Below are 24514 nucleotides of genomic sequence, written 5' to 3'. Positions count from 1 at the left end.
ATCTTGCTTCCAAGACGAGCGCGTTGCCGCTGAGCTATACTACCCTAGAACTGGGGGCTTTGCCAGGGCTCCACAAACAGAATTCACTGTACTAACATTGGAAGAAAAGATAATTAGTGACAATACAGCTTTTCACCAGGAGATGTCACTATCAGCAATGTTTAGAAGAAGATCATCCGTTTCATGCATATGGTTATGTTATATTATTGTGGTTTATAACACATACTGCTGCCATTTTCATGGTCTCCAGGCGCTCTGACGGATCTGAAAAAGAAGGGGTTGGGAGGAGTTAATGGGATTGAGAGGGGAAAAGTGCAAGACAGCTTTGATGTGCTGTTGGTAGCTTCAGTCCGGAAAAAACAGTCACTGCGTGCTGGTTGTTTTTTTTGTTGGTCGATGTGTGGCATTCAGTGCATGGTTCTATATGGGTGGTCTATCTGCGTTTGGTTCAGTGTCCTGTTGGATGTTGTGGGTGTCAGTAGAGTGTCTTTAGGTTCCATTTTATTTTCCAGCCGAGGTTTGTGTTTGCTTTGTTCAGTGTTTGAGGCTGGGCATATGCAGAGTATTAGAGAGTTTATAGTAGGGTTGGTCAGAGGTCATCTAAGTCTTTTTTTGCAGGTTGTGTTCATCCGTTGGGTTGGCATTCTTATATGGTGTTTTGGGGACAGCTGCTTTATTTCTTTGGGTGGCCCTGTTTCGGGGATCAGGCTTTCAGTGTTTTATTGTGTTGCATTGGCGGTTGTCCTTTGCTGGTGTTTCCTCTTTAGCCTGGTGAAATAAAGAGCCATGTTTTTAACAGTTTCCAGAATTTTTCGGTGATCTTCTGTTGCTTGTATTTCCTTTGGGAATGAGTTCCAGAGTCTGGCTGGTTGTGTGTTTTAGGCCACTCCTCCATTTGCATAGGCCACTCCCATTTTAAAGGTTCCTCAGCTACTTGCAATTCTCAATCAGCAATTCTTCCTCTTAAGCCACTCCCAAAAATTGTTTAAGGCTCTTTAGGGCCCTCCCTTGATGTATTGTCCCACTTAAAGCACTCATCCACGCACTTACTATTTTTAGCACGGGTGGCCTGATAAGGAGGTAAAGATTCACACATGAGCAGGGAGGCAGTGGCCGATAGCGGGTGAAGTGACCATGAGCAGCTGAATGTGCTGAAGATCACACAGTGATGCAGCAGCACATGTGGGAGTATGATGAGAAACGTGGACAGAGGAGCACACAGTCAGAGGCAGTCCTGGGGGGTCAGGCTCCATACACACAGGGCAGTTTAAGCTTTAGGCTTTAAGCACCGTGTTTGTGGTTCCTAGGAACACATTGGAAAGATTAACTTTTCTAACTAGCCACTCCCCCAAATCAAGCAGCGTAGGAGCTGCAGACTTATTTCCGGGGGCGTCCCTTGACTCTGCTGGGCTCAGTTCTTTGATGATAGAAAGTTATAGATTGTAGCTGCCATGCTGTCCGAAACTTATTTCCACAAATCGGCGTCATAATTCTCTGTGCTAATCTGGGGCAAATCTACATTGAGTGTCCGAGATGTCCAAAAAGTAAAAGAAAACAGCAGCAGGGACTCGTGCTGCTGTCCGTGGTGCTATATTGCCTTCTGGTGGCCTGTGGGAGCATCGAGAAATGGGCTGCACATCTTGTCACCTCTCTCTTCTTCCCTCCTCACCCTTGCAGAGTCCCCACAGCTGAGGTCGGAACCTATCATTCGGTACATTTTTCTGTCCAGAACCCCGATCCTGGGCAGGGACTCGTATCGATAGCACGCAGGTAGTGGTAGGTTGGTGTCATAGCTAACTGAGATGCATGGGTGCAAAAAAACCTACATTTTGTGGGCTGGGGTGGCTAACGCTCTTCAAATGTTGGTATAGGTGCTAACTTCAGAGACGATGGAGAGGGGCAAACTTATTTGTGGTGGGGCCTCCAACTTCTTTACGCATTCTAATGGGACTGTTCTAGTGCAGCTTCAATGTTACAAGCAGTTAACTCTCTCCTTTAACTCTAAAAAGCATCCATTTAAACATGCTGCGAGATTCATATAGCGCCCTATATATCATCGGTATGATCTCAAAGGGATTGTGGGTTGAACGCCCTTGGGGACCGCAGTCCAGGTCAGTTGAGGGAGTATGACAGATTACAGTGCTTGGGTGCACTCAATATGTGTGCAGCCAGTGTGATTTGTGTGATGGTGGCTACATCCTAACACTAGGTGTGTTTGTAGTGAGAGATCAGTCAAATGTGTGCAGTCAGGTGATTGGTCTCCGAGACTGCATTCTGGCGGCATTAGGCCTGTGTAGGATGTTTATATGTGCAGCTAGGCCAATTTTTCCGTGGGTTATAGCTGCATTCTAATAGGTTGTTGAGGTATTCATGGAGAATTGTTCGTATGTGTGCAGCTAGGCCGCAATTGATCGAGATATAGCTGCGCTCTGTTGTTTGTTGGTGTAAAGTGAAGAGTCGGCATAGTGGTAGGAGAGGTTAGTGTCTGGAGTGGATAATGTACTCTTTGCAGCCCACTGTTCCAGGTTACTTTCTGGCTCTGGAGGAGCTGGTAGTGATTGTCCTCCTGTTTTGCGGTAGCGGTACTTTGAGAAATGTTCCCAGGTTGGACTGGAGTATGTTAGGATTTGGACAGCCAGCGGGTCATTATCCTTAGGGTCAGCGCTATGTATCAGGGAGGGCATTTTCCGGGTCCCTTGTTTGTGGTTTATGGTGGGTTACAGGGTAGGACTTGGCAGGATACAGATTATACGTCAGGATATATCTCTCAGCACTGTAGTCCTAACGAGGCAGTGGTGCTAAAGGACAGGGCTTGACAGAGGCAATGTAGAGCCTGGTTGTATAAGTGCCTTGGGAGGATTTGTTTCATGGGTATGTAGTCAGGCTGGTCGGGGTGAATGGGTATGATCGATTTGATGGGACGAGAGGCTGCTAGGCCTGTCTACTGGTATCGGGAATCAGAGATTCAGGGATGAATATCCTAGAGCCTGCACGAAACTAAGGCTGCCAACTTTGGCCTCACAGTGGTTAAATCTGCTTTGATGTCTTATTGGTCGGTTTCTGTGGTCTCTTCCCTCTGTATCTTTTAGGGATACTTGTTGGCTGGCTGTAATTAGTTTCTAATTTAATGTCACTGATCTCTTCATTCTATACTTTTGGTGAGTTTCAGCACCCTTACATGGTCAAAATCATGGTTTATGGAAAAAGACAGGTTTTTAGAGCTTTACAGAAGGCCATGTAGTCTTGGGTGTGTCGAATGGGAGGAGGGAGTGAGTTCCACAGAGTTGGGTCTAAGGTTGAGAAGGCAGATCCTCCAATCCTGATTGAGTTGAAGGTTGGAATCATTAGTAAGAGGGCAGCGCTTGACCTTAGGGTGTGTGGTGGGTGGTTGGGTGTAATAGTCTCTTGTAGGTATGCTGGGCCGGTCTTGTGCACTGCTCGGTGGGTAATGCATAGGATTTTGAAAGTGGTCCTTTGTCTAACAGAGAGCCAGTGAAGGGTGCGGAGAGTGGGGGAGATGTGATCCCTGTGTCCCAGTGCAAGAAGGAGTCTGGTGGCCGCAATTTGGGCTCTTTGGAGTTTGTTAAGTTGGTATGCTGGTGTACCCAGATATAAGGAGTTGGCATAGTTTAGTCTTGACATAACAGTGTACATAATAGCGGTGAGTCTATTGGGGTAGCTGGGATAAGAGAAAATGCATCTTATGAGCTTTAGGCAGTAGTAAGTCAATTTTGATACGTTATTGATCTAATGGGAGATGGCTAAGCCTGAGTCCATGGGGCAGCCGAGATTTTTGACTATTTCAGAAGTAGTAGGGGTGGTGCCGAAGGAGGGGGCCGTGGAGTGGTTGCGAAAGAAGCGCAGTGTTGCCGCACACCATTATCTCAGTTTTAACTGGGTTCAGAAGGAGGTGGTTTCTTGTCATCCATAGGTCAATGTCTCAGAGTCATGCTTCAAGGACAGGTCGTGGGGTGAAGCTTGTTTTGGGAATTCTCTGGATAAATTGGGTATCATCAGCATAGTTGTAGCAGGTGAGGTTATGGGCATGGGTGATCCCTGGTAGAGTGGTCAGAAAGAGGTTGAAATGGAGGGCAGAGAGGCAGGCACCATGTGGTAATCCAATGTTCATGGTGAGAGCGATTGAGAGGAAAGGGGAGAGGAAAGTGATTTGTTTGCTGTTGTTGAGGAGTGGGGCAAGCCATTTGAGTGCCGAGTCTCGGATTCCTAGGGAGTGGAGCCGGTCAAGTGGGATAGAATGGTTGACGGTGTCAAAGGTGGCTGACAAATCAAGGAGAGCCAGTACTACACAGCATTCTGAGTCTGCCGAGACCTTGAGATTATCCCAGATCGAGATCAGAGTGGTTTCTGTTCCATGGCACGGTCTGAAGTCTGATTGGGCGGGGTCGAGTAGGTTGTTGGATTCTATGTTACGGTTGAGCTCAGAGTACAAAGCTCGGTCAATGAGTTTCGCCAAAAATCGGTCTGTAATTCTTAGGCTCGAGGGGGTCGAGGGATGCCTTTTTTAGAAGAGGTTTGACATATGCTATTTTAAAGGCCTCTGTAAAGATGCCTGAGAAGTGGGAGTCATTTAGTATGGACTTTGCTTGTTCTCCTGCACATGTGGAGGAGAATATTTCTTTCAGAAGAGAAGCAGGACAGGGGTCAAGCGGGGATTCGCAGGGTCTGCTGCCCGATAGTAGATCAAGGAACTAGTTTCTTGAGATGGGGTTGAAAGAGTCGAGTGATGGCATTGCGGCGGTCAGAGCAGTGGAGTCAGGAGTGGAAGGTGTTGGGTAGGGGGTGAGTGTAGAAAGTTTAGTATTAAGGGTTGCCATCCCGTCTGGTAATGTGTTGTAGATATTTAGCGTGAGGGAGTCGCAGAGTGTTTGTGTGGGCGTGGTCAGGGCAGAGGAGCAGGAGGGTTTCACAAATTCAGAGATGATTCTGTGGAGCTCTTTGCCGCTGTTGCGACAGTTCAGGATTCGTTTATTGTAATAGGCCTTTTTGGCCTTTTGGATCTCTGATTTGTAATTACGGTGGTGGCGGGCGAAAATAGATCTGCTGAGAGGGGTTCAAGATGTCCGCCATTTGCGCTCAAGCAAGTTAAGGTCTTCAGGTGGCATGTGAACCATTTCGGGGATGGTCCTTTGCGAGAGGCTGTGGGGTCTGAGGGGGTGAGAGGAAGTAGTGATTCAGTAAGCCAGGAGTCAAAGGATTCGATGGTTAATGGTCTATCTGAGCTCAGCTGTGCTGGGAGACGGTGTAGCAGTGCTTCAGCTAGGTCTGCGAGAATCTTGACTTTGTTCCAGAATTTGTGATCATTTACTCAAATCTGATGCAGATTTTATGAATATTTCTAGCCCAAATTTGTTTTACAGGTGCTGGTTTCCTTATAGATGTTTGCATGTGATTAATCTGAAATTGTATGATAGGATGATCTGACCAGATGCAAGTACTAGTTGCACCGATTTCCACATCTAAATACTATCCAATCCAGGATCTTGCCTTTACAATGCGTAGGCTCAGTATTGAGAATAGTAGTGGATGCAACAGCTGCAACAATTCATCATTCAACTCTGGCATGTCCTTAGGGGGTCGATAGAGTAAAATGAGATTGATATTGTTTGTTGCATCTGACTTTAGTTTTAGATGCAAAATCTCGCAACCCGTACATGGTATTTGGACTTCATAAAAGGGTCATTCTTCTTTCATGAAAATTTCCACACCCCCACTTTTCATAATTGAATGATTTGTCAAGAAAAACGTATATTTTTCTGCGACAGCCAGTCCCAATATAGGACCATAAAGTACTTGGAGCCAAGTCTCTGTTTGACGGAGCATGTCCAAATCATGATCTAATATGTAATTGTGTATGTCCACGGCATGGGTGTTTACAGATTGGATATTTAGGAGAGCAAATTTAATGTAGCGTTGTTTGTAGTTCTTTATTTCACTAAATGGTTTCATTTGTTCGGAATCACAATTCAAATTTGAGGTTCAAAGGTTTTTCAATACTGTCATTTATTTACTAATATGGTCATAGTTGTTTGGTACCTAATGGACGATATCTTGACGCTTCATGTTTGGAAGGTTCCGGGTTGTCTCGTTTATAACCTTTGCATTGGATGCTAGTGGGTTACTTTCAGAGGGAATGGTATTGTGGTCTGATAAGGGACCAGAATGAGTATTCCAGTGGCAAGGGAAGGAAGATCTTCTAGCTGCAAAGCAGAAAAGAGGTTAAAGAAGTAAATACCTAGATAAATGTCTGGTTAGGATCTAACGGTATCGTCACGTGTCATCGCAAACTGGCACTAACCGGCCGGGCTCAAACGCGCCAGGCACTAACGCGCCGGTTAACTACGTAAATATGCATACGGAAAACAATACCACTGGCAATTGTAGTTCTTACAGCGTAGTTTCACGTGCAGAAAGCAGCACGGTTATAAATGATTAAGGCAGGAACTTAAAGTATAAAAAGAAAAAGGAGTCAACAAGGCGTATAGCAGATTACTAAAACAAAGTGCCTATTTGAATTAAAATGCAGTACGATCAACCCAAAGTTAATCATTTAAAATACAAATGTTAAAATAAAATGTAGTCTAGTGTAGTGGAAAGGATGGGACAACTGGACTTTTTCTGCCAACATCTCCAATGACTAATTAAATCGTGAGTATGTCACAATGATTCACATGCCAACATGGTCCACTCCTTTTAGTAAATGCTCGTCCTGTTTTTTTGTTTGGCTTCCGCAGCTTGTTGTCCTGGATTTCCCATGACAAATCCAGGCAGGCAAGTCCCAGAACGCATAGAAAAACATAGGACAGGGCAAGCTTCTCTCAAATGAAATGAGGAATGTTGGCATCTGGGTGTTGCACGACCACAGCTCAAGAACTTGCAGATGCAATGATGTGCAATGTGCACTCTGCAAGCTGCTTCTAGCGGCATTTCCTGAATTTCACTGTTGATTTTCCTCTTTTTGTATGGTACCTTTTTCTTTTTATTTCTCCACAGCAAAATGCAGGTCAATAAAGAATGGGCTAAGCAGCCATGAAGCTGGTCAGTGAAGAATGGGCTAGGCGACCATGATGCTGGTCATTGAAGAATGGGCTAGGCGACCATGATGCTGGTCATTGAAGAATGGGCTAGGTGACCATGAAGCTGGTCATTGAAGAATGGGCTAAGCAACCATGATGCTTTTAAGTGAAGAATGGGCTAGGTGACAATGATGCTTATCAGTGAAGAATGGGCTAAGCAACCATGAAGCTGGTCAGTGAAGAATGGGCTAGGTGACCATGAAGCTGGTCATTGAAGAATGGGCTAGGTGACCATGAAGCTGGTCATTGAAGAATGGGCTAGGTGACCATGAAGCTGGTCATTGAAGAATGGGCTAGGTGACCATGAAGCTGGTCAGTGAAGAATGGGCTAGGCGACCATGAAGCTGGTCAGTGAAGAATGGGCTAAGCAACCATGATGCTGGTAAGTGACGAATGGGCTAGGCGAGCATGATGCTGGTCATTGAAGAACGGGCTAAGCAACCATGATGCTGGTAAGTGACGAATGGGCTAGGCGAGCATGATGCTTTTAAGTGAAGAATGGGCTAGGTGACCATGATGCTGGTCATTGAAGAATGGGCTAGGCGACCATGAAGCTGGTCAGTGAAGAATGGGCTAGGTGACCATGAAGCTGGTCATTGAAGAATGGGCTAAGCAACCATGATGCTTTTAAGTGAAGAATGGGCTAGGTGACAATGATGCTTATCAGTGAAGAATGGGCTAGGTGACAATGATGCTGGTCATTGAAGAATGGGCTAGGTGACCATGAAGCTGGTCAGTGAAGAATGGGCTAAGCAACCATGATGCTGGTCATTGAAGAATGGGCTAGGTGACCATGATGCTGGTCATTGAAGAATGGGCTAGGTGACCATGAAGCTGGTCATTGAAGAATGGGCTAGGTGACCATGAAGCTGGTCAGTGAAGAATGGGCTAAGCAACCATGATGCTGGTCATTGAAGAATGGGCTAAGCAACCATGATGCTTTTAAGTGAAGAATGGGCTAGGTGACAATGATGCTGGTCATTGAAGAATGGGCTAGATGACCATGAAGCTGGTCAGTGAAGAATGGGCTAGGCGACCATGAAGCTGGTCAGTGAAGAATGGGCTAAGCAACCATGATGCTGGTAAGTGACGAATGGGCTAGGCGAGCATGATGCTTTTAAGTGAAGAATGGGCTAGGTGACAATGATGCTGGTCATTGAAGAATGGGCTAGATGACCATGAAGCTGGTCAGTGAAGAATGGGCTAGGTGACCATGATGCTGGTCAGTGAAGAATGGGCTAGGCGACCATGAAGCTGGTCATTGAAGAACGGGCTAAGCAACCATGATGCTGGTAAGTGACGAATGGGCTAGGCGAGCATGATGCTTTTAAGTGAAGAATGGGCTAGGTGACCATGATGCTGGTCATTGAAGAATGGGCTAGGCGACCATGAAGCTGGTCAGTGAAGAATGGGCTAGGTGACCATGAAGCTGGTCATTGAAGAATGGGCTAAGCAACCATGATGCTTTTAAGTGAAGAATGGGCTAGGTGACAATGATGCTTATCAGTGAAGAATGGGCTAGGTGACAATGATGCTGGTCAGTGAAGAATGGGCTAGGCGAGTATGATGCTGATCAGTGAAGAATGGGCTAGGTGACAATGATGCTGGTCATTGAAGAATGGGCTAGGTGACCATGAAGCTGGTCAGTGAAGAATGGGCTAAGCAACCATGATGCTGGTCATTGAAGAATGGGCTAGGTGACCATGATGCTGGTCATTGAAGAATGGGCTAGGTGACCATGAAGCTGGTCATTGAAGAATGGGCTAGGTGACCATGAAGCTGGTCAGTGAAGAATGGGCTAAGCAACCATGATGCTGGTCATTGAAGAATGGGCTAAGCAACCATGATGCTTTTAAGTGAAGAATGGGCTAGGTGACAATGATGCTGGTCATTGAAGAATGGGCTAGATGACCATGAAGCTGGTCAGTGAAGAATGGGCTAGGCGACCATGAAGCTGGTCAGTGAAGAATGGGCTAAGCAACCATGATGCTGGTAAGTGACGAATGGGCTAGGCGAGCATGATGCTTTTAAGTGAAGAATGGGCTAGGTGACAATGATGCTGATCAGTGAAGAATGGGCTAGGTGACAATGATGCTTTTAAGTGAAGAATGGGCTAGGTGACAATGATGCTGATCAGTGAAGAATGGGCTAGGCGAGTATGATGCTGATCAGTGAAGAATGGGCTAGGCGAGTATGATGCTGATCAGTGAAGAATGGGCTAGGTGACAATGATGCTGGTCAGTGAAGAATGGGCTAGGTGACCATGAAGCTGATCAGTGAAGAATGGGCTAGGTGACGATGCTGATCAGTGAAGAATGGGCTAGGTGACAATGATGCTGATCAGTGAAGAATGGGCTAGGCGAGTATGATGCTGATCAGTGAAGAATGGGCTAGGTGACAATGATGCTGGTCAGTGAAGAATGGGCTAGGTGACCATGAAGCTGATCAGTGAAAAATGGGCTAGGTGACAATGATGCTGATCAGTGAAGAATGGGCTAGGTGACAATGATGCTGGTCAGTGAATAATGGGCAAGGCAACCATGAAGCTGGTCAGTGAAAAATGAGCTTGGCGGCCATGATTCTGGTCAGTGAAGAATGGGCAATGTGACCATGAAGCTGGTCAGTGAAGAATAGGTTAGGTGACGATGCTGGTCAGTGAAGAATGGGATGGAAGTCCGTGAAGAATGGGCTTGGCGGCTATGAAGCTGACCAGTGAAGAATAGGCAACCATGATGCTGGTCAGTGAAGAATGGGCTAGGCGACCATGAAGCTGGTCTGAAGAATGGGCTAGATGACCATGAAGTTGGTCCGTGAAGAATGGGCTAGGTGAGAATGATGCTGGTCAGTGAAGAATGGGCTAGGCGACAATGATGCTGGTCAGTGAAGAATGGGCACAGCGACCATGAAGCTGGTCTGTGAAGAATGGGCTTGGGGGCTATGAAGCTGGTCCGTGAAGAATGGGCTTGGCGGCTATGAAGCTGGTCAGTGAAGAATGGGCTAGACTACCATGATGCTGGTCAGTGAAGAATGGGCTAGGTGACCAAGATGCTGGTCAGTGAAGAATGGGCTAGGTGACCATGTAGCAGTGCCAGTGAAGAATGGGCTAGGTGACCATGAAGCTGGTCAGCGAAGAATGGATTACGTGACCATGCAGCTGGTCAGTGAAGAATGGGTCAGGAGACAATGAAGCTGGTCAGTGAAGAATGGGCTAGGTGATCATGAAGCTGGTCAGTGAAGAATGGACTAGGCGTCCATGAAGCTGGTTAGTGAAGAATGGGCCAGATGACTATGGCGCTGGTCCTTCACAAATGGGCTAGGCGACCATGAAGCTGGTCAGTGAAGAATGGGCCAGGCAACAATTAACTTAGTGAGGGAAGAATGGGCTAGGTGTCCATGTCAAGCAAGGGTGGTGGTAAAACTAAGTAAGAGCAATAGTTACACTGCTAGCCCAAGAACCGGACAGAAAATGTGAGCCTACAAGAACTCAACTTATGCTTCCCAGTTGTCGTGCATGTTTAAGTGCTTGTGCCCCCTGAGTGGAAGCAATTTTCGTGTAGGTCTTTATGTCACCACACGTCAGACAGATATGTTTATGCCCCACTACTTTACAGCTGATTTGGAAAATGGCTCTCAACTTTGGCTCCTATTCTATGGGTTAATGTTGGCACAAAGATCACTTACTTCCTCTGGACGTCGGTCAGGGTTATCCCTTGGTCTGTTGCCTTGAAGTGGACGATAGTTGGCATAGGCAGCGCCTCCATCTTTAAGGTGGTGGAGACTGCTTTCTGCACGGCCGCGCTGCCCGTCAGGGTCTCCATGCAGACAGAGGTCAGGTATAAAACGTTGCAGGCTGCAAGGACACAAATGTTAAACAAGGTCTGGGTCAAGCTTTCAGCTTGTCATTTAGTGTGTGGAGCGGCAGACCAACCTATGGGGAAATCTAGAGATTTTTCAGGCAGGCCACCAGTTTCAGATTTGTACCCTTTGCTCCCTCCCAAAGTTAACAAGTTACATGAAAATGATTTCAGGATATCTCAAATTTTTTATTGAGGCAAAATAATTTTATTTCAGGCCATGCAATCACCCACATTCCTACACTTTCAACATTACGAAATTGGCATAGCCTTGCACCTTACACTCTTTGCTACCCCACAAAGTTTACAAATGAAATTAGAATGTATTCAAGATTTCTCAAAATTTCAATGGATCAAACAATGTTCGTTCAAAAGGCAGGTTTTACACCGCAGTGTATTTTTTTCAACAGAGCTAACGTGGACATGACTTTTAATCAACACCAGGCCCCATTCACAATGTACTGGAGACAGCTCTGGAGCGCTGACCCACTGCTTTCAGAAACTGTTAAGATGGAGATCACGGGAATGCTGCGTACCTGTATTTCTGGATGATCTCGACGGGGCAGCCAGACTGACGGGAAGACTTGGTAACACAAGCAACCAGCCCTTCCTCCACCCTGAATGGGAACTGGGTGGAAGATGAACCGATTCCCAATGCCACAACCAGGTTGCAGAGATGGCAGTTCTGCACGGCGTTAACCGAAGAAGTGGTAGGAGGGAATCCTTGAGGTGAAGTTAGAGTCCCAAGGTGTGGAAGGCCACACTCACAGCTGGCAATGGATGATGAGAAGCAAAGTCCAAAGGTGTGGGAGGCCACACCCGTAACAGGCAATGGGTGCTGAGAAACTGAGTCCAAAGGTGTGGAAGGCCGCACCCGTAGCAGGCAATGGGTGCTGAGAAGCAAAGTCCAAGGTGTGGGAGGCCACACCCGTAGCAGACAATGGGTGCCGAGAAGCAAAGTCCAAGGTGTGGGAGGCCACACCCGTAGCAGGCAATGGGTGCTGAGGAGCTAAGTCCAAGGTGTGGGAGGCCACACCCGTAGCAGGCAATGGGTGCTGAGAAGCAAAGTCCAAGGTGTGGGAGGCCACACCCGTAGCAGGCAATGGGTGTTGAGGAGCAAAGTCCAAGGTGTGGGAGGCCACACCCGTAGCAGGCAGGGGAAGCTGGGAGGATGAGGATCCAAAGAATGGCACAGGAGAACCCAGAATAGCCAGGCCAAAGATAGGGAGGAAAGAGGGCTGAGAACCAGGGCTGAATAGGGAGGAACCCAGAAGGAGAGAAACTGGACCAGAGAGAGGAGCCAGGAGAACCCCGGCAGCAGGAGGGAGAGGACCGGCAGGGAAGGAGGTAAGGACTGAGAAGCAGGGAAAAAACAAGACTGGAGCTAACTGGTAGCGCGGGGAAAGGCGAGGACACGATCCGGAACAGAACGCGTTGAGACGCGATCTGTTCCCGACCGCGCCCTCCCCTTTATGGGCCGCCGGCGCCTGCGAGGCCTGGAGCGCAAGCCCGATGGTTGCCAGGCGCCGGCGGCCTCAGAATGAGGCTTGAGCAGCAAGCTGCTCCAGGCTTCGGCGGCCGCCCCCACGGCGCATGCGCGGGGCCGTAATTGCGGTCCCCGAAGCAAGCGCCGCGGAGCCGCCGCCCCTGTCCCTGGAGCTCTCCCCCCTGCGCCTCCCCAAACGCGGAAGCGTGGGTAGAGGCGCCAGGGAGGGGGAGCGCGAACGGTGAACCCCGGTCTCCTGGTAAGCGTGACAGAAACCCTTTTAACTTAGTTAACGCTTATGTCCTAATGGTAGTGGTCTGGACTTGTCCAATTGCCAACATGCCAAATCCAGTAGTTCTAAAGATATCCTCTTTAAACTTGTATGGAAAGAATATACATTTAAAGAATTTAAGAGGTATTTATTTGAATAATTGCTGCTCATTCTGAAACCCGAATGTATGTGACTATTCAGTGGGTCAACACAATCAGCCCTTTCCTTGGTCTATATTTCAAATACTGCAGCAGATCAAATCGACCTGTGACGGGCGATTATGTTCCTCTAATAGCACTTTAGTTCTTCTTACTAGACCACTCAAGCATCACTCATTGGAAGCAACAATGGCCGTAAACCGTTCAAGGATCATGGGCACCCCCTGTCCTATCGGGTAATGCCTCAGCTTGGAGGGTGTAAGAGAATCTCCTCGGTTATTCGAGAACAACATCCAAAACGCGGTAAATATAAATATTTGAATCAGGCATTACCAACGGGAATCCATCTTGGCATCTTTTTTAGTCCAACACTTTTTTGCTCATCTGTACCATTACAGAAGATTTGGTTTCACCCTATAAAGAACTAGCCCATATAGAAAAAGGCAGAGACGGGTTTGGTTTTTCTTGAGTTGCCATAAAGAGAGGTATGACCTGGCAGTTTGGGCAGGTCTGAACCTTTTCTGCTAGAACCAAGACTGGTTTCATATTGTCTATTCCTTCTGCAATGTCACAGATGGACTAAAAATTGATGGAATGGAAAGCTAACAAAAGAAAATGGACGTTTTTATAAAGGAATTCAATCTTTTCTTGCTTCATCGATGGATAGCTGCACAAGTAAAGCGTTGGTGTCTAGCATGAAGATAGCTGCACTTCCCAAGTTTTGATCCCGCCACATGGTTGACTTAGTTTCGTCCTTCCAAGACCAATAAATGAAGTGGCATTCAAAATGGGGTAATACTAACATGTGTTGGTACTCGCATAGAAGTTGGAGCAGTCTGGGATAAAGTGCTATATAAAAACACAACATTATTGCTGTCCATCACATTTATGTTTGTTCCTTTACTCACCCGCCATTCTTTTCAGGTCAAGAACTGCCGATTCTGGGGACGTTTCAGGGCTGCTGTCTCCTTCCGTAAAATCTGCCAAGACGACACAACACACAAGTGGTTTAGGGTTTCTCTACAATGTCTCGCTCACCTCTCTTCGCTGCGACGCGGGTCTCAGTAGCTTACCTTTTCTGGGAATGGCCAGTTTGCAGGGTAAGGACAAAGGCGTGATGGCATGCTGGTACACCAACGCAGACAGGCTCCCTAGGACCAGAAGAGGCACATTACATCACACATATCCAGTCTGCTCATTATCCTGCCTGTTGCAACACTGTACGATGCATAGCTCCCCGCTCAATCTTATTGGACCATTGTGGTTGACCCAAGGCTTTTGGAATTCTGATACTACATTTGCCTTCACAAATATTGCTTGTTATTGGGCATACATTCAGCAATCTGCCTCCCTGGAAGAGTTGCATTTGGTAACATTCCGCCCCCTACCTCTATTTCTCTTTGAAAATTCCACCCACAGCCACATACTCTGTGCCAAATTTCATAGACCGCTCAGGAACATTGCTGGGTTACAGAGCTACACTGCCAGCATAGCTCAGCAGCCGGCATCTTAGTGCTCTCCAGATGTGTTGGATTACAACTGAAAAAATCTCTCACGATTCACTAAGCTGGTTGGGGATGATGAAAATGTGTAGCCCAAACATCTGGTGAGTCAGGGGTGGCAAAGCCAGGCTATAGCCAAATAAAAAGCAAAATCAATCAAGGTGCATTCTGGGATAGGTATGGTAGCAACTGCACGGTTGCTGCATGCAACCCTGCAGACTCTTTGCATCCATTGAAGTTTAACAAATGAAAACACCAATATGCTAAAATGATGTCTGAGTTTTGTGGTACGGTTGGTAGCGATTGTTTTTACTTGCTGTTATCAACCACTTTTGTGAGCATGCTGCTGTGTCCAATTGTCAATAAAGATATGATATGATAGGTTATTTGTAACGTGCTTAATACCCAGACGTTTCTAAGCGCGGACACGGGGATCGAACCTGTGTTACTCTGTGTCATCTCGCTTCCAAGGTGAGCACATTGCCGCTAAGCTATCCTCCCGAGACGGATGACTTTAAAAAAAAGAATAAAGGAATACAATGGACCACAATTGGCCACATGTCTTATGTGAGATGACTTCCTGCTATGTCTTGGGGGTGGTGGTGGAGGAGGTCAAAGGATTTAGGATGTCACTTCTGCTACCCATATGATTTTACTGAAGTGATGCCACTGGGTCCATCCAATTCAAACTTATTTTTAATGGACAGAGGGGGCAAAGACTCATGGGAATATACATAATAAAAGCTACACAGAAGATGTGCCAAATGCAAGGCAAAAAGGAGGGGAAATATGGCTTCCAGTTAAAAGCAGAGTGGACCCACCATCCCTCAACAGTCCCTCCAAGTCTGCAGAAGGACAGCAACTACCCATCACCTGTGGCACTCTAAGAAGTCATTGAGTCTGTGCTTCAAACAATAAGCAGATGTAGTCCACGTTTAAAGAGACTAGGGACAAGAGCAACGCCATGCCTCTATTTCACTCTTAAGTCATTCAGTTTGGACTCATTTTCATTTAGGGGAACTGCAGCAGCAGCATGATAGCCAGTGAAAGGGGCCGGAGCCAACGGACGATTAATGTCCACTGTGTGTATGAACATATTGGCGCCAACATCTCTCTCCTCTTACCAAAATAGGGCTCGTTGGAAGCTCCTTTCAGGTGAACCCCTTTTGGCGAAGACTCTATGAGGAAATGCCGGATGTGAGCGCTGGACTCCTCATCTTGCGAAAACAAAAACAAAGTGAGTGAGCAGCAACAGATAATATTTGTATGTGTATCTCATTGAATGTATATGAATGCAATACAATGACGCGCAATAAGGGCACGCGACACAGTGACGTGAACGCGTCACCCATCGCTGTTATGTGATGGACTCTTGATTTAGCGCTGACACTACCACAGAAATCAGCCAGAAAGTGAACACACACATGGGACTACAGCTACATGGCTGGAAAAAACTAAAGCACAATAAAAGGAAACCTTTAAATGCATATTGGGCTTGATAGTCATGTCAGTCAAGTGAGTCCTTATTTCGGTGTATTCAGTGGCTTGCCCAGTTAACAGTTAATGTTTGTGAATGTGTTCAAGCTTTAAAACAAACTTTTGCAGAAGAATGGATTGTTTTCATGCGTGTTGTAAGTTAACACTCATCACTCTGCCTTATGTCCATGTTACAGGGAAGTGCTTAGAGGTCACTCTCTTCATAGTTTTCGTTTACACAAGTGGCCCCAACAAATAGTAAAAAGGTAAGCACATTTTTAAGTGCGCTACAATAATGTATATATAATGAGTGATTATATGACTGCATGAAATCTTCTGCTCTTACTGCCATGTTTTACAAAATGTCTGACTTTCAAACCTGAACATGTGCTTCTGCTTGTCTGAAGTTTGTAAAGCTCCTGTTAGCGAGTTGTATTTTATACCACAGAGAGCTGATCAAGAGTGGAAGTCATGTGCAAATTCCAAATTACACAGATGCACTTATTTGTTTCCTGTTTTTATAAAAAATAAGGCTGTGACTCCCCGAAAGGTGCAGTATTAAAGTTTGGCAGCAATTTGTGGGCACTTGTGATACCTGATTTGCTGTTGGCAGCAGATGGCGAGAATGGAACCTTCATGGCCAATCCGAAGGAGCCCCGGTAGGAAGTGCTGTCACGAATAATGAAGGCACCCGGCTCCTTGCCCATCAAGCACTCCACCACTGCAAAACAAGAGCGATTGAGTGTTGTGAATAATACACAGCTGCTGTCGTGACACCAATAATGATGGCAGGTCAGGCCGATTCACTCAGCCCATTTCTGTAGACTAGCCACGGACTCACACTAATAACAATGAAGGGAGTGTGGAGAGGAAAAACGATTGAATCAAAACCAAAAATCATAGCAAATGACAAAAAGCAGAAGATGTGTGCCTGAAAGGAAATTGGAGGAGCCAATGACCACCAAACATTGGAAAAATTGATTATCAGATTGTCTGATTTGGTGGGAGGATTGCGGACAGAGAGCGAAAATCGGACGAGTACATCGGTGGCCATAACCAGGGATGCTGAAATAATTTGTGCAGCCCGAAACAAAGTGCCACTTTGGCGCCCCCACCCTGCTTATTTTGAGCATACATTTGATTTTTGTAGTTCCACAAAGGTGCCCAGGTGCTATTCAGCTGGTGGCACTCTAAGTAGCTGTTTTTAATTAACTAATTGTAGAACTGGCTCAGGCCAGAAGATAGAGGACCCTGATTGCCATAAAAGATCACTTGGTTCTGCAGCACTACCAGGCTCCTATGTACAATGCCGTTCCAGGATAGCACAGAGTAGAGGATGGAGCACGAGGGGTTTTGGCTGGAGGAGGGATCTTGAAAAGAAGAGCCGTGAGGCGCCCTGCATATTACCTTGGTCACGGTTAAGGTGAGGTTTGAACCAATACTTGGAAGTGTCCGTCACAAACTTCATGGTGGGCTGGTCATTTGTGGCGGGCTCTATAACAATTGGAAAAATAAGAGTTGAAAGCACTGGAAAAACCAGTAAAATATAGGTTGCAGAAATAGAAGAAATCTGCAGCGCACCGCGCAGTCTGGGTTCCACCTTAACAAAGCAGACATTTCCCCTGCTTGGAGAACCACCTCTAGCATTGCCCCAACTCTTGCTAAGCCCTTCCCTTCTTAACTCACTGCACGAATGCAGCCAAAACCACAAATAAACATTTCCGAAAAAGAAGTTTCATTTGGTTTAATGTAACGCAAGGATCTTGTACAGCGCCTCCGAACAACAAATTTGTTCTATTCTTCAATGCACATTTGTAATACGCCTCATTGATTCCAGTCTCACAGAATGAAAAAGTGGAACCCAGCGTTATTATGGCTGGAAAAATGTCCACAAATACAACAACATACAATATAGACAATAGTTTAGTTAGCCAATATTGTCAATGCAAAGAGTGCCATTTTTCAGCAAGCAGGCAAAATGCACATTATTTCTTTTCCTGGCAGGTGAGCATAGGAAGAGTTGTGCAAATAGCAAAAAAGGCAAATAGGTTACAAAAAAAAAGAACATCTAAAAAGAAAACAAAGTGGGGCGTATTGGTGCGCAGTACGGCGAGCCACACCATTCAAAACAAAACAGAAAGGGATAAAATTTTCAAATGTTTGAGTTTCTCTTTGATTCTTTTTGTGACATTGCTGGAGGAGAGAGGGGGGCCCACCACAAAAACAAATAAAAAAGAACACAATAAACACCAACGTTTGCCATCTCAAAAACATCACACTTATCCTTAGGAAACACTTTCTTGGGATCACGTGGCCTGTCACCAGGAACATCCCAACCTAATCAGGTCACTGGCCAACAGTCTACATCGTTAATACGGATGTATCTGACCATTGCAAAAACAAAATTCAGAATTCAAAAATGTAGATTTTTTTCTGTGTCTTTATATGCGGCGGAGGCCCCCACTGCCCCCCCCCATGCTCCTCTTACCTAAAGAATTACCCTAACCCCCCTTCCCACCCCCCTCCCACATATCATTGCAGCGACATCTGGAAAAGCATGTTCAGCATTGTTGCATTCAGTACTTTTGTAGGCGCAATAAACGTGTGATACCCATGAATACCAGGAGCATTTAGCATATATGCATATTGTATGAAACTGAAATATTTGTATCTTACTGTCTGAAGAGAAGAGCAGGGAATCTGACATGGTCTTGTTTAAAGAGCCGGTGCTTGATGTTGAGTTGCAGTTGGTGGAGCCTCTTCTTCGGAGTGTGCTGCGGTTGCTTCTAGTTGAGTTGACGAACCCCTCCGAATGTTCCGAGCAACCATTGACAAGAAGGATTGGGATGTCAACGGTCGAGCCAACAAGGGAGGGTGGGCAGCTGTTGGCATGGCCCTTCTTGGAGAGTAATGCGCAGGGGGTCATTTTTAGGGGGCAGTGCGGATGCTGTAGGCCTTGCATCCCAGGAGTCTGGTCGCTGAAGAAGTTCCTCTGCACCGTGGGAGAGGGTACGTATGGGCTGTTCAGGTTAGAAAAGGTACCCATTGTTCCGAAAGGGCTTTCGGCATACCTCCCGGCCAACTGATCAGGACTATCGCTAAATAACGAATGTGTGCTACAAAGAGGAAAAGGAAAAAAGGCTTTGTTTGAACCCTTCATCACATGCCTCTGCGGTGAATGACGTGTATCATGGCATTCTGAATGACAAGCTTATTATGAGAGTTTTGTAAACAATGTAACTTTTCTCAAGCAGCAATGATAATGAAAAGCAACACAGAAGACCTTAAGATGAAGCTCTTAAAGCAATCACTAGCCCTGAAAAAGTAGCAATCACAGACTTCAACAGTCCACTGGAGAAAATGTGTGGGCATTAATGGCACATTTTTAAATAAGAAGGCTTTTTCAACCAAAGTCCCAACTCCCTGGTGGGCGAGTGGCAGTACAGAGGACAGAGGAGGGGCGCTTTGAGTGGCTTACTGCTTGCCAGTTGGGTTGCCATGGACATTGGTGGGGACTGCGTGCCAATGGCTGGGTTCTTGCTCTGTCAAAACATCAGCCAACCATTAAGCAGCACAGAATGTTCTGGGCAAATATGGTTCACTTTGTTGTTGGATCGAAGATCACGTTTTGGGGCATGGATTGTGCAAATGGGCATTGAATGGCGTTTCTTTAGGTGCTTTGGCGGGCAAGTCGGAGAGTTTTGGAGGGTGCTGATGACTGGGTACCTATTGACCTGGAAGGAGGCTGCTACTACCAAATCATTTCACAACAGGCCACCAAACACACTACCAAACGCCCGATTACACTTAGCCAAAGGTGTTTACTTTCTGGGTTGGGTGGGTGAGGATACAGTGGAATGGTGGGGATACCTTCCTGTAGGTTTTTGGTTTAATGTATAGTGTACTTCCTCTTTCAACAATGGGGTGCTACAAAAGTTACATGCAAAGGAAGCAAAAGAGTTCTAAGCTCTACGTTAAAATGATAAGATGTGCCCCTTTGCCACTCTTTGTGCATAGATTCAACTGGCAAAATCAAGCAACCAAAAGGTATTCTTCCTAGAGTACCGCAGGCTGATCTAGGCGAGGGAGCAAGGTTTACACTTACCTTCCGTGCATGTAACTGGTGTCAGATCCCGGGCTGTTAGATGTCACCGACATGGAGCTGGATCTGTCCTGGTTCCCGGGGATGTTTAAGGGCATTGAAGTGCCCTTGTGCCCCAGAGAGAAGAGCAGGGGTTGCGGTGCTTGCTTCTCGCGCATGCTGGTCGCGCAGTCCGCCAACGGGTGGCAGGGTGCACTGCTGTTGTTAACAGAGGGATGGCGGTGCTCGCTCTGCCACCCGGTGCTGCCTCCATGACTGTTGGGCCTGGAGCCTTCAGAGAAGATGACGCTGCCGTTGGCCGTGCAGTTCCCGCCAGTGGTTCCGCGGGACACCAGGATACATTCACTTTTGGTAGAGTTTGGCGGAGTGGCAGTGCTGACGGGACACCGGTTGGCTGCCTCACACCAAGCTCGGGCTGACTGCTCACCAATGTCTTTCACATCTACAATTAATCAACAGTGAATTAAAAAGAAGGAACGGCCTCGTAGAATGCTCACTTAACTCACATAACACAGTTGTTCCATTGTATAACACTGTAGTTTGCTAATAAGGGACTTGCTCTGAAGAACCTAAACTCCCATACCACAATTTAGGGTACTTTTTTAACAGTGTTTGCATGTGCTGTGTGGAGAGTGGCCATGTTGCACTGAAATTTCCCAGAGCAGGTATCTGGCAGGTATCTGGCTGGTTAAAATAACAGGTGCATGCCAGGGCTCTAATAACAACTGAAGGCCCTTTAAAATATGAGTGCTCTTCTCAGTACTAGCGACATGCTTCTGACTCTATTAAGCAAACAGCTATAGATAAAAGTAAATTACGGTAGACATAGAAAGAGGTCTGCACTCTTGCCCTATGACATTGGATGCAACCTTAAGCTCTTTGGATGCTGATATTCCTTGAAAACAGTGCGAACTAGAGCGGTGACAAATACAACCAAGATTGCTTGTGATATTCCTTCCAACATGGCGGCCCTGTACAGTGCACAGAGCCTGGTAAAAAGTGTACCTTTCAGCAACAGCAACATGCAATTCAGATGGTTTCATTACTGCAACATCAATGGCAATCCGGGGAATTATGGTTTAAAGTGTTCATGGTAAGGTAAGTTTACCAAATCTCCAGTCTGCAAGTCGTCTGCATTTTAAAATGTCCTTAACGTTTCACAGGAAAATGCAATGTATTTAGGATCTACAATAGTACAATCTCCACACAGAAAAGGTTCTCTTTTTAATGAGAATCACACGGAAATCAAAGATCGGCGACCTTCTGCTAAAGAAGTGGTCTTCAAAGTGGGGGGCCTGAACTGTCACGGGGTGAGCGCCCGAGACTCTTTAACACGGGATTAAGATAACTGTTCAATATAATAAAGGATTAAGGTGACCGTTTTCAATAGGAAATATAAGCAGTAGGCATCTGTTTATATTTAAAGAGCCTGCTGCCTCCCCTGACCCCGGACATACTTTGGGCCAAAAATTACACTTTTACTAAAGGGGGAGGGGGCCTTCATATGAACAAACTTGAATACCACCATGCTAGAGGGTTGCTTTTAAAAAAAATGCACAACCATGAAAGTGACTGTGTGAAAGTAACCGTGCAGTCAGCCGTCAACCCCAAGATGCCACGCTACCTTCCTGCTGCAATACAAATCCACATAATCCATTGAAAAATTAAATAATTAAATTAAGCCTCTTATTTTGTGACATCAATAACAGACACGCCAAGCAAATTGCTTCAAGAATGATTTTCTTTATTGCAAAATGCATTAAACGAGCTCTGAATACACATGAAATAGTGTGGCCATATTAACTGCATTTTCAATATCCTGAACAAGCACTGGCAAAGCCATTTGTTTTGGCTTTTGTGTAGATATGGGAAATGTATCTGTCAGGAATTGCTGTAATGGCACTACCTGGACATATGATAGCAGTGCCTGGCAAATGTCTAAATAGTCCCTATACAGAAGCCGAAATTATTGGCTTTGCTAATGTTTGTTTTTAACAGGACTTCAATCAAGGACACACATAGTGCTTATAAATCAAGCGGCTAAAGGCAGACCTGGATAAGAAATGTTTATCACACCAGTAGTGTGTTTCCAGCACCAATTACACCATCAGCTCTCAGAAGATCGCTTTGAAAAGAACCTGGCAGGCAAAGTTTGATTATAAGTATTGATTAGTTAGCTCCAAGAGATCCCAGAAGGGTGTGTGTTGGGCAGGGAGGGGCAGGAAGTGGGTGGGAATGGCCATAGGGTTTAGCATGGTCATGGGCTGTGTATGGGTGGGTAAATAGCCAAACAACAACTAGAAGCATTGTATCCCTCCTCATATGCCACCTCTTCCCAGTTGTGCTCCAATGCATTCGTTTCCGCTAAAGCACCACCTTATGGCCAAAACTAAGAATCTGCACTCTTGCCCTATGACATTGGATGCAATCTTAAACGCTTTGGATGTTTTGGCCTAGAGGCCCGATGAGTCATTGCCAGCATAGTGAAGCAAGAATGAGAGATCACGGCAGTTGCCGTCCTGGCCCGTCCAAAACATCTAGAGAGACGAAATGTGCAGACCCCTGCCCTAGAAGACCTCTCCTGCAAACAGAGAACCACGTCACTCTTCCCAGAAACAAACCGCACGACCCCCTAGACTAGCAAATTCTGCAAACAACTCCCCACACATTCTATTTATTTATTTGCATTTTTAAAGTGCTCACACAGCCCGGGGGCATCGAGGCGCTGTTACAGATTTTTTTGTTATTGTTTTTTATTTGCATATTTAAGACCCAGGGATTGAACCTGTGTTGCTTCGTCCTCTTTTTCTTCCAAGGCGAGCACGTTGCCACTGAGCTATTCTCCCGGGACACACATTCCACAGTTGTTTCACTAGCTGCTTATATCAAATGCCAAACTAATGCACGAGTGGTAAGTAGAACCTATGTCACATCAGGATGGCAGCCATCTTGTGAACTTTACCACTGGAAACAACTAATAGCTGGATAGTTCTGGCATCAACGTCATATAAAATAACCCTCCCCCTGACATCACGCTGCTTTGCTTCTTTACATAAACGGTTGGTGTCACGTGCTCTTCTTTTTCTCACGCCACCCAGCCCGTCTACTAGTTGGTGCTAGGCACACAAACAAGGGTCCATAGCTGCAGCTTGTTCTATCTCAGTGGTAGGCAGCCTGCAGCTCTCCGGATGTTTTGGCCAATTAATCCCATGACCCTTCACCGTTTCCTATAATGGCCAAGGCAGATAGGAGTTGTAAGCCAAAGCATCCCCATAGGAGCGGAGTACATGGGCAGAGAGGGCAGCTGCCCCCGTTCTCCGTCAATCATGGGCACAGGAGGGTCTACTTGCCCCCTGGAGATTCTACAACCAAAAATGAAAATTAAAACACGGGGTGTAGCAGAGCTGCTCCCCTGGCTGCAGGCTTCGTGAAGTGTTAGGATGCATCGTGCGAAATTACCAAGTGCTCTGCACTTCAAAGTGGGAAGGCTGCCTCATCAGTGGACCAACTCTGCCATCATTAGGTGGTTGGCAGGGGGCAGGCCGAATCTGTTTGGGAGATGAAGGGTTTCCTAAAGCAGAATGATTCAATTGCAACTCAGCAGGTTAAGCCACTGCTGCTGAGATACTATAGGTTTAGACATGCATGTAAAGCCAATGTTTTTTTTTTGTTGCAATTCCTTCGGCTAAAGGCGCTGTAATATGTGTTGCTTCAAACTCGGGTTGGGTACAATTGCTTCTGCCCCCGTAGAAAAAAATCTAAGGTTTACACCCATATCTGGGGAGCCTCTGTTCTGACAGAATTCGGGAGTTTCCAGACCACTGTGTTTTACTAGGTTGCGAGAGTGGGGACTTCAGTGAACAGCACAACAGGTGGGTGTTGGGAGGGGGGGGTTGCTAGAGACTTGAAACCCACTTGGTATTTGGCCTGAATTAGATGCTGTGATGTGTAAAGAGCATGCATCTGGTGATGCAGATGCATACAATATAGCTAATCTGTCTGATATATGCATGTATATAGCAAGCTCTAATGATAAGGCGACCTCTAAGGGGGTTATATGGGAATTTACCATAAAATCAGAGTGGGCAAAATACCCCAAAAATATAGGTTGTTTTATTTTATTTAGGGGGGGGTCCACCTCAAGCCCCTGTTTTTTCACCCTTTTAACCCCACCCCATCCCCACCGATTTGAACCCCTTACCCCACTATCATATATATATATATATATATATATATATATATATATACACACACATGTAATTAAAATATTCAATATTTTTCGGTATTTTGGCTTTCGCTGAAACTTACCACTCTTTTTAATTTTTAGTAAAATGACTGGATACCCTCTAAGCGCAGCACAGCTGTAAAATGATAAGGGAGACCATATGAATATAAAACCTATTCCCTAGCCCCTAGTCATGAGAGGTGTTTCGCTAACCGAATGCAGGAAAAAGCCCAGTTATCAAAAGTGAAAAAAGACACAATTCAGAATCGGAATTTAAGAGAACAAAAATGTGTTCATGAATCCGAAATAGACTTCTTCTTTAAAAGAAAATCTCAAGGGTAAAAGA

The 24514-nt window shown here is 46.0% G+C and overlaps 1 protein-coding gene across 3 annotated transcripts in view; it reads right to left on the bottom strand.

Annotated features, from left to right (window-relative positions):
- TNS4 (tensin 4) overlaps positions 1-24514 on the bottom strand; it is a 74209-nt gene that overhangs the window by 10773 nt on the left and 38922 nt on the right. For all 3 annotated transcript variants that reach the window (XM_069634562.1, XM_069634561.1, XM_069634563.1), the window contains exons 3-10: positions 19947-20385; positions 18518-18957; positions 17249-17335; positions 16437-16562; positions 15490-15582; positions 13937-14014; positions 13772-13843; positions 10776-10944 (exon numbers count right to left, since the gene is read on the bottom strand). In XM_069634562.1, coding sequence (XP_069490663.1) covers positions 10776-10944; positions 13772-13843; positions 13937-14014; positions 15490-15582; positions 16437-16562; positions 17249-17335; positions 18518-18957; positions 19947-20385 — 1504 coding nt within the window. The remainder of the gene's footprint in view (positions 1-10775; positions 10945-13771; positions 13844-13936; positions 14015-15489; positions 15583-16436; positions 16563-17248; positions 17336-18517; positions 18958-19946; positions 20386-24514) is intronic.

The sequence above is a fragment of the Ambystoma mexicanum genome, chromosome 13 (genome assembly GCF_040938575.1).
Source record: "Ambystoma mexicanum isolate Mex_15411 chromosome 13, UKY_AmexF1_1, whole genome shotgun sequence".
NCBI lineage: Eukaryota > Metazoa > Chordata > Amphibia > Caudata > Ambystomatidae > Ambystoma > Ambystoma mexicanum.
Note: the sequence above shows the minus strand (reverse complement) of the source record. Positions and strands in the feature narration are given on the sequence as shown.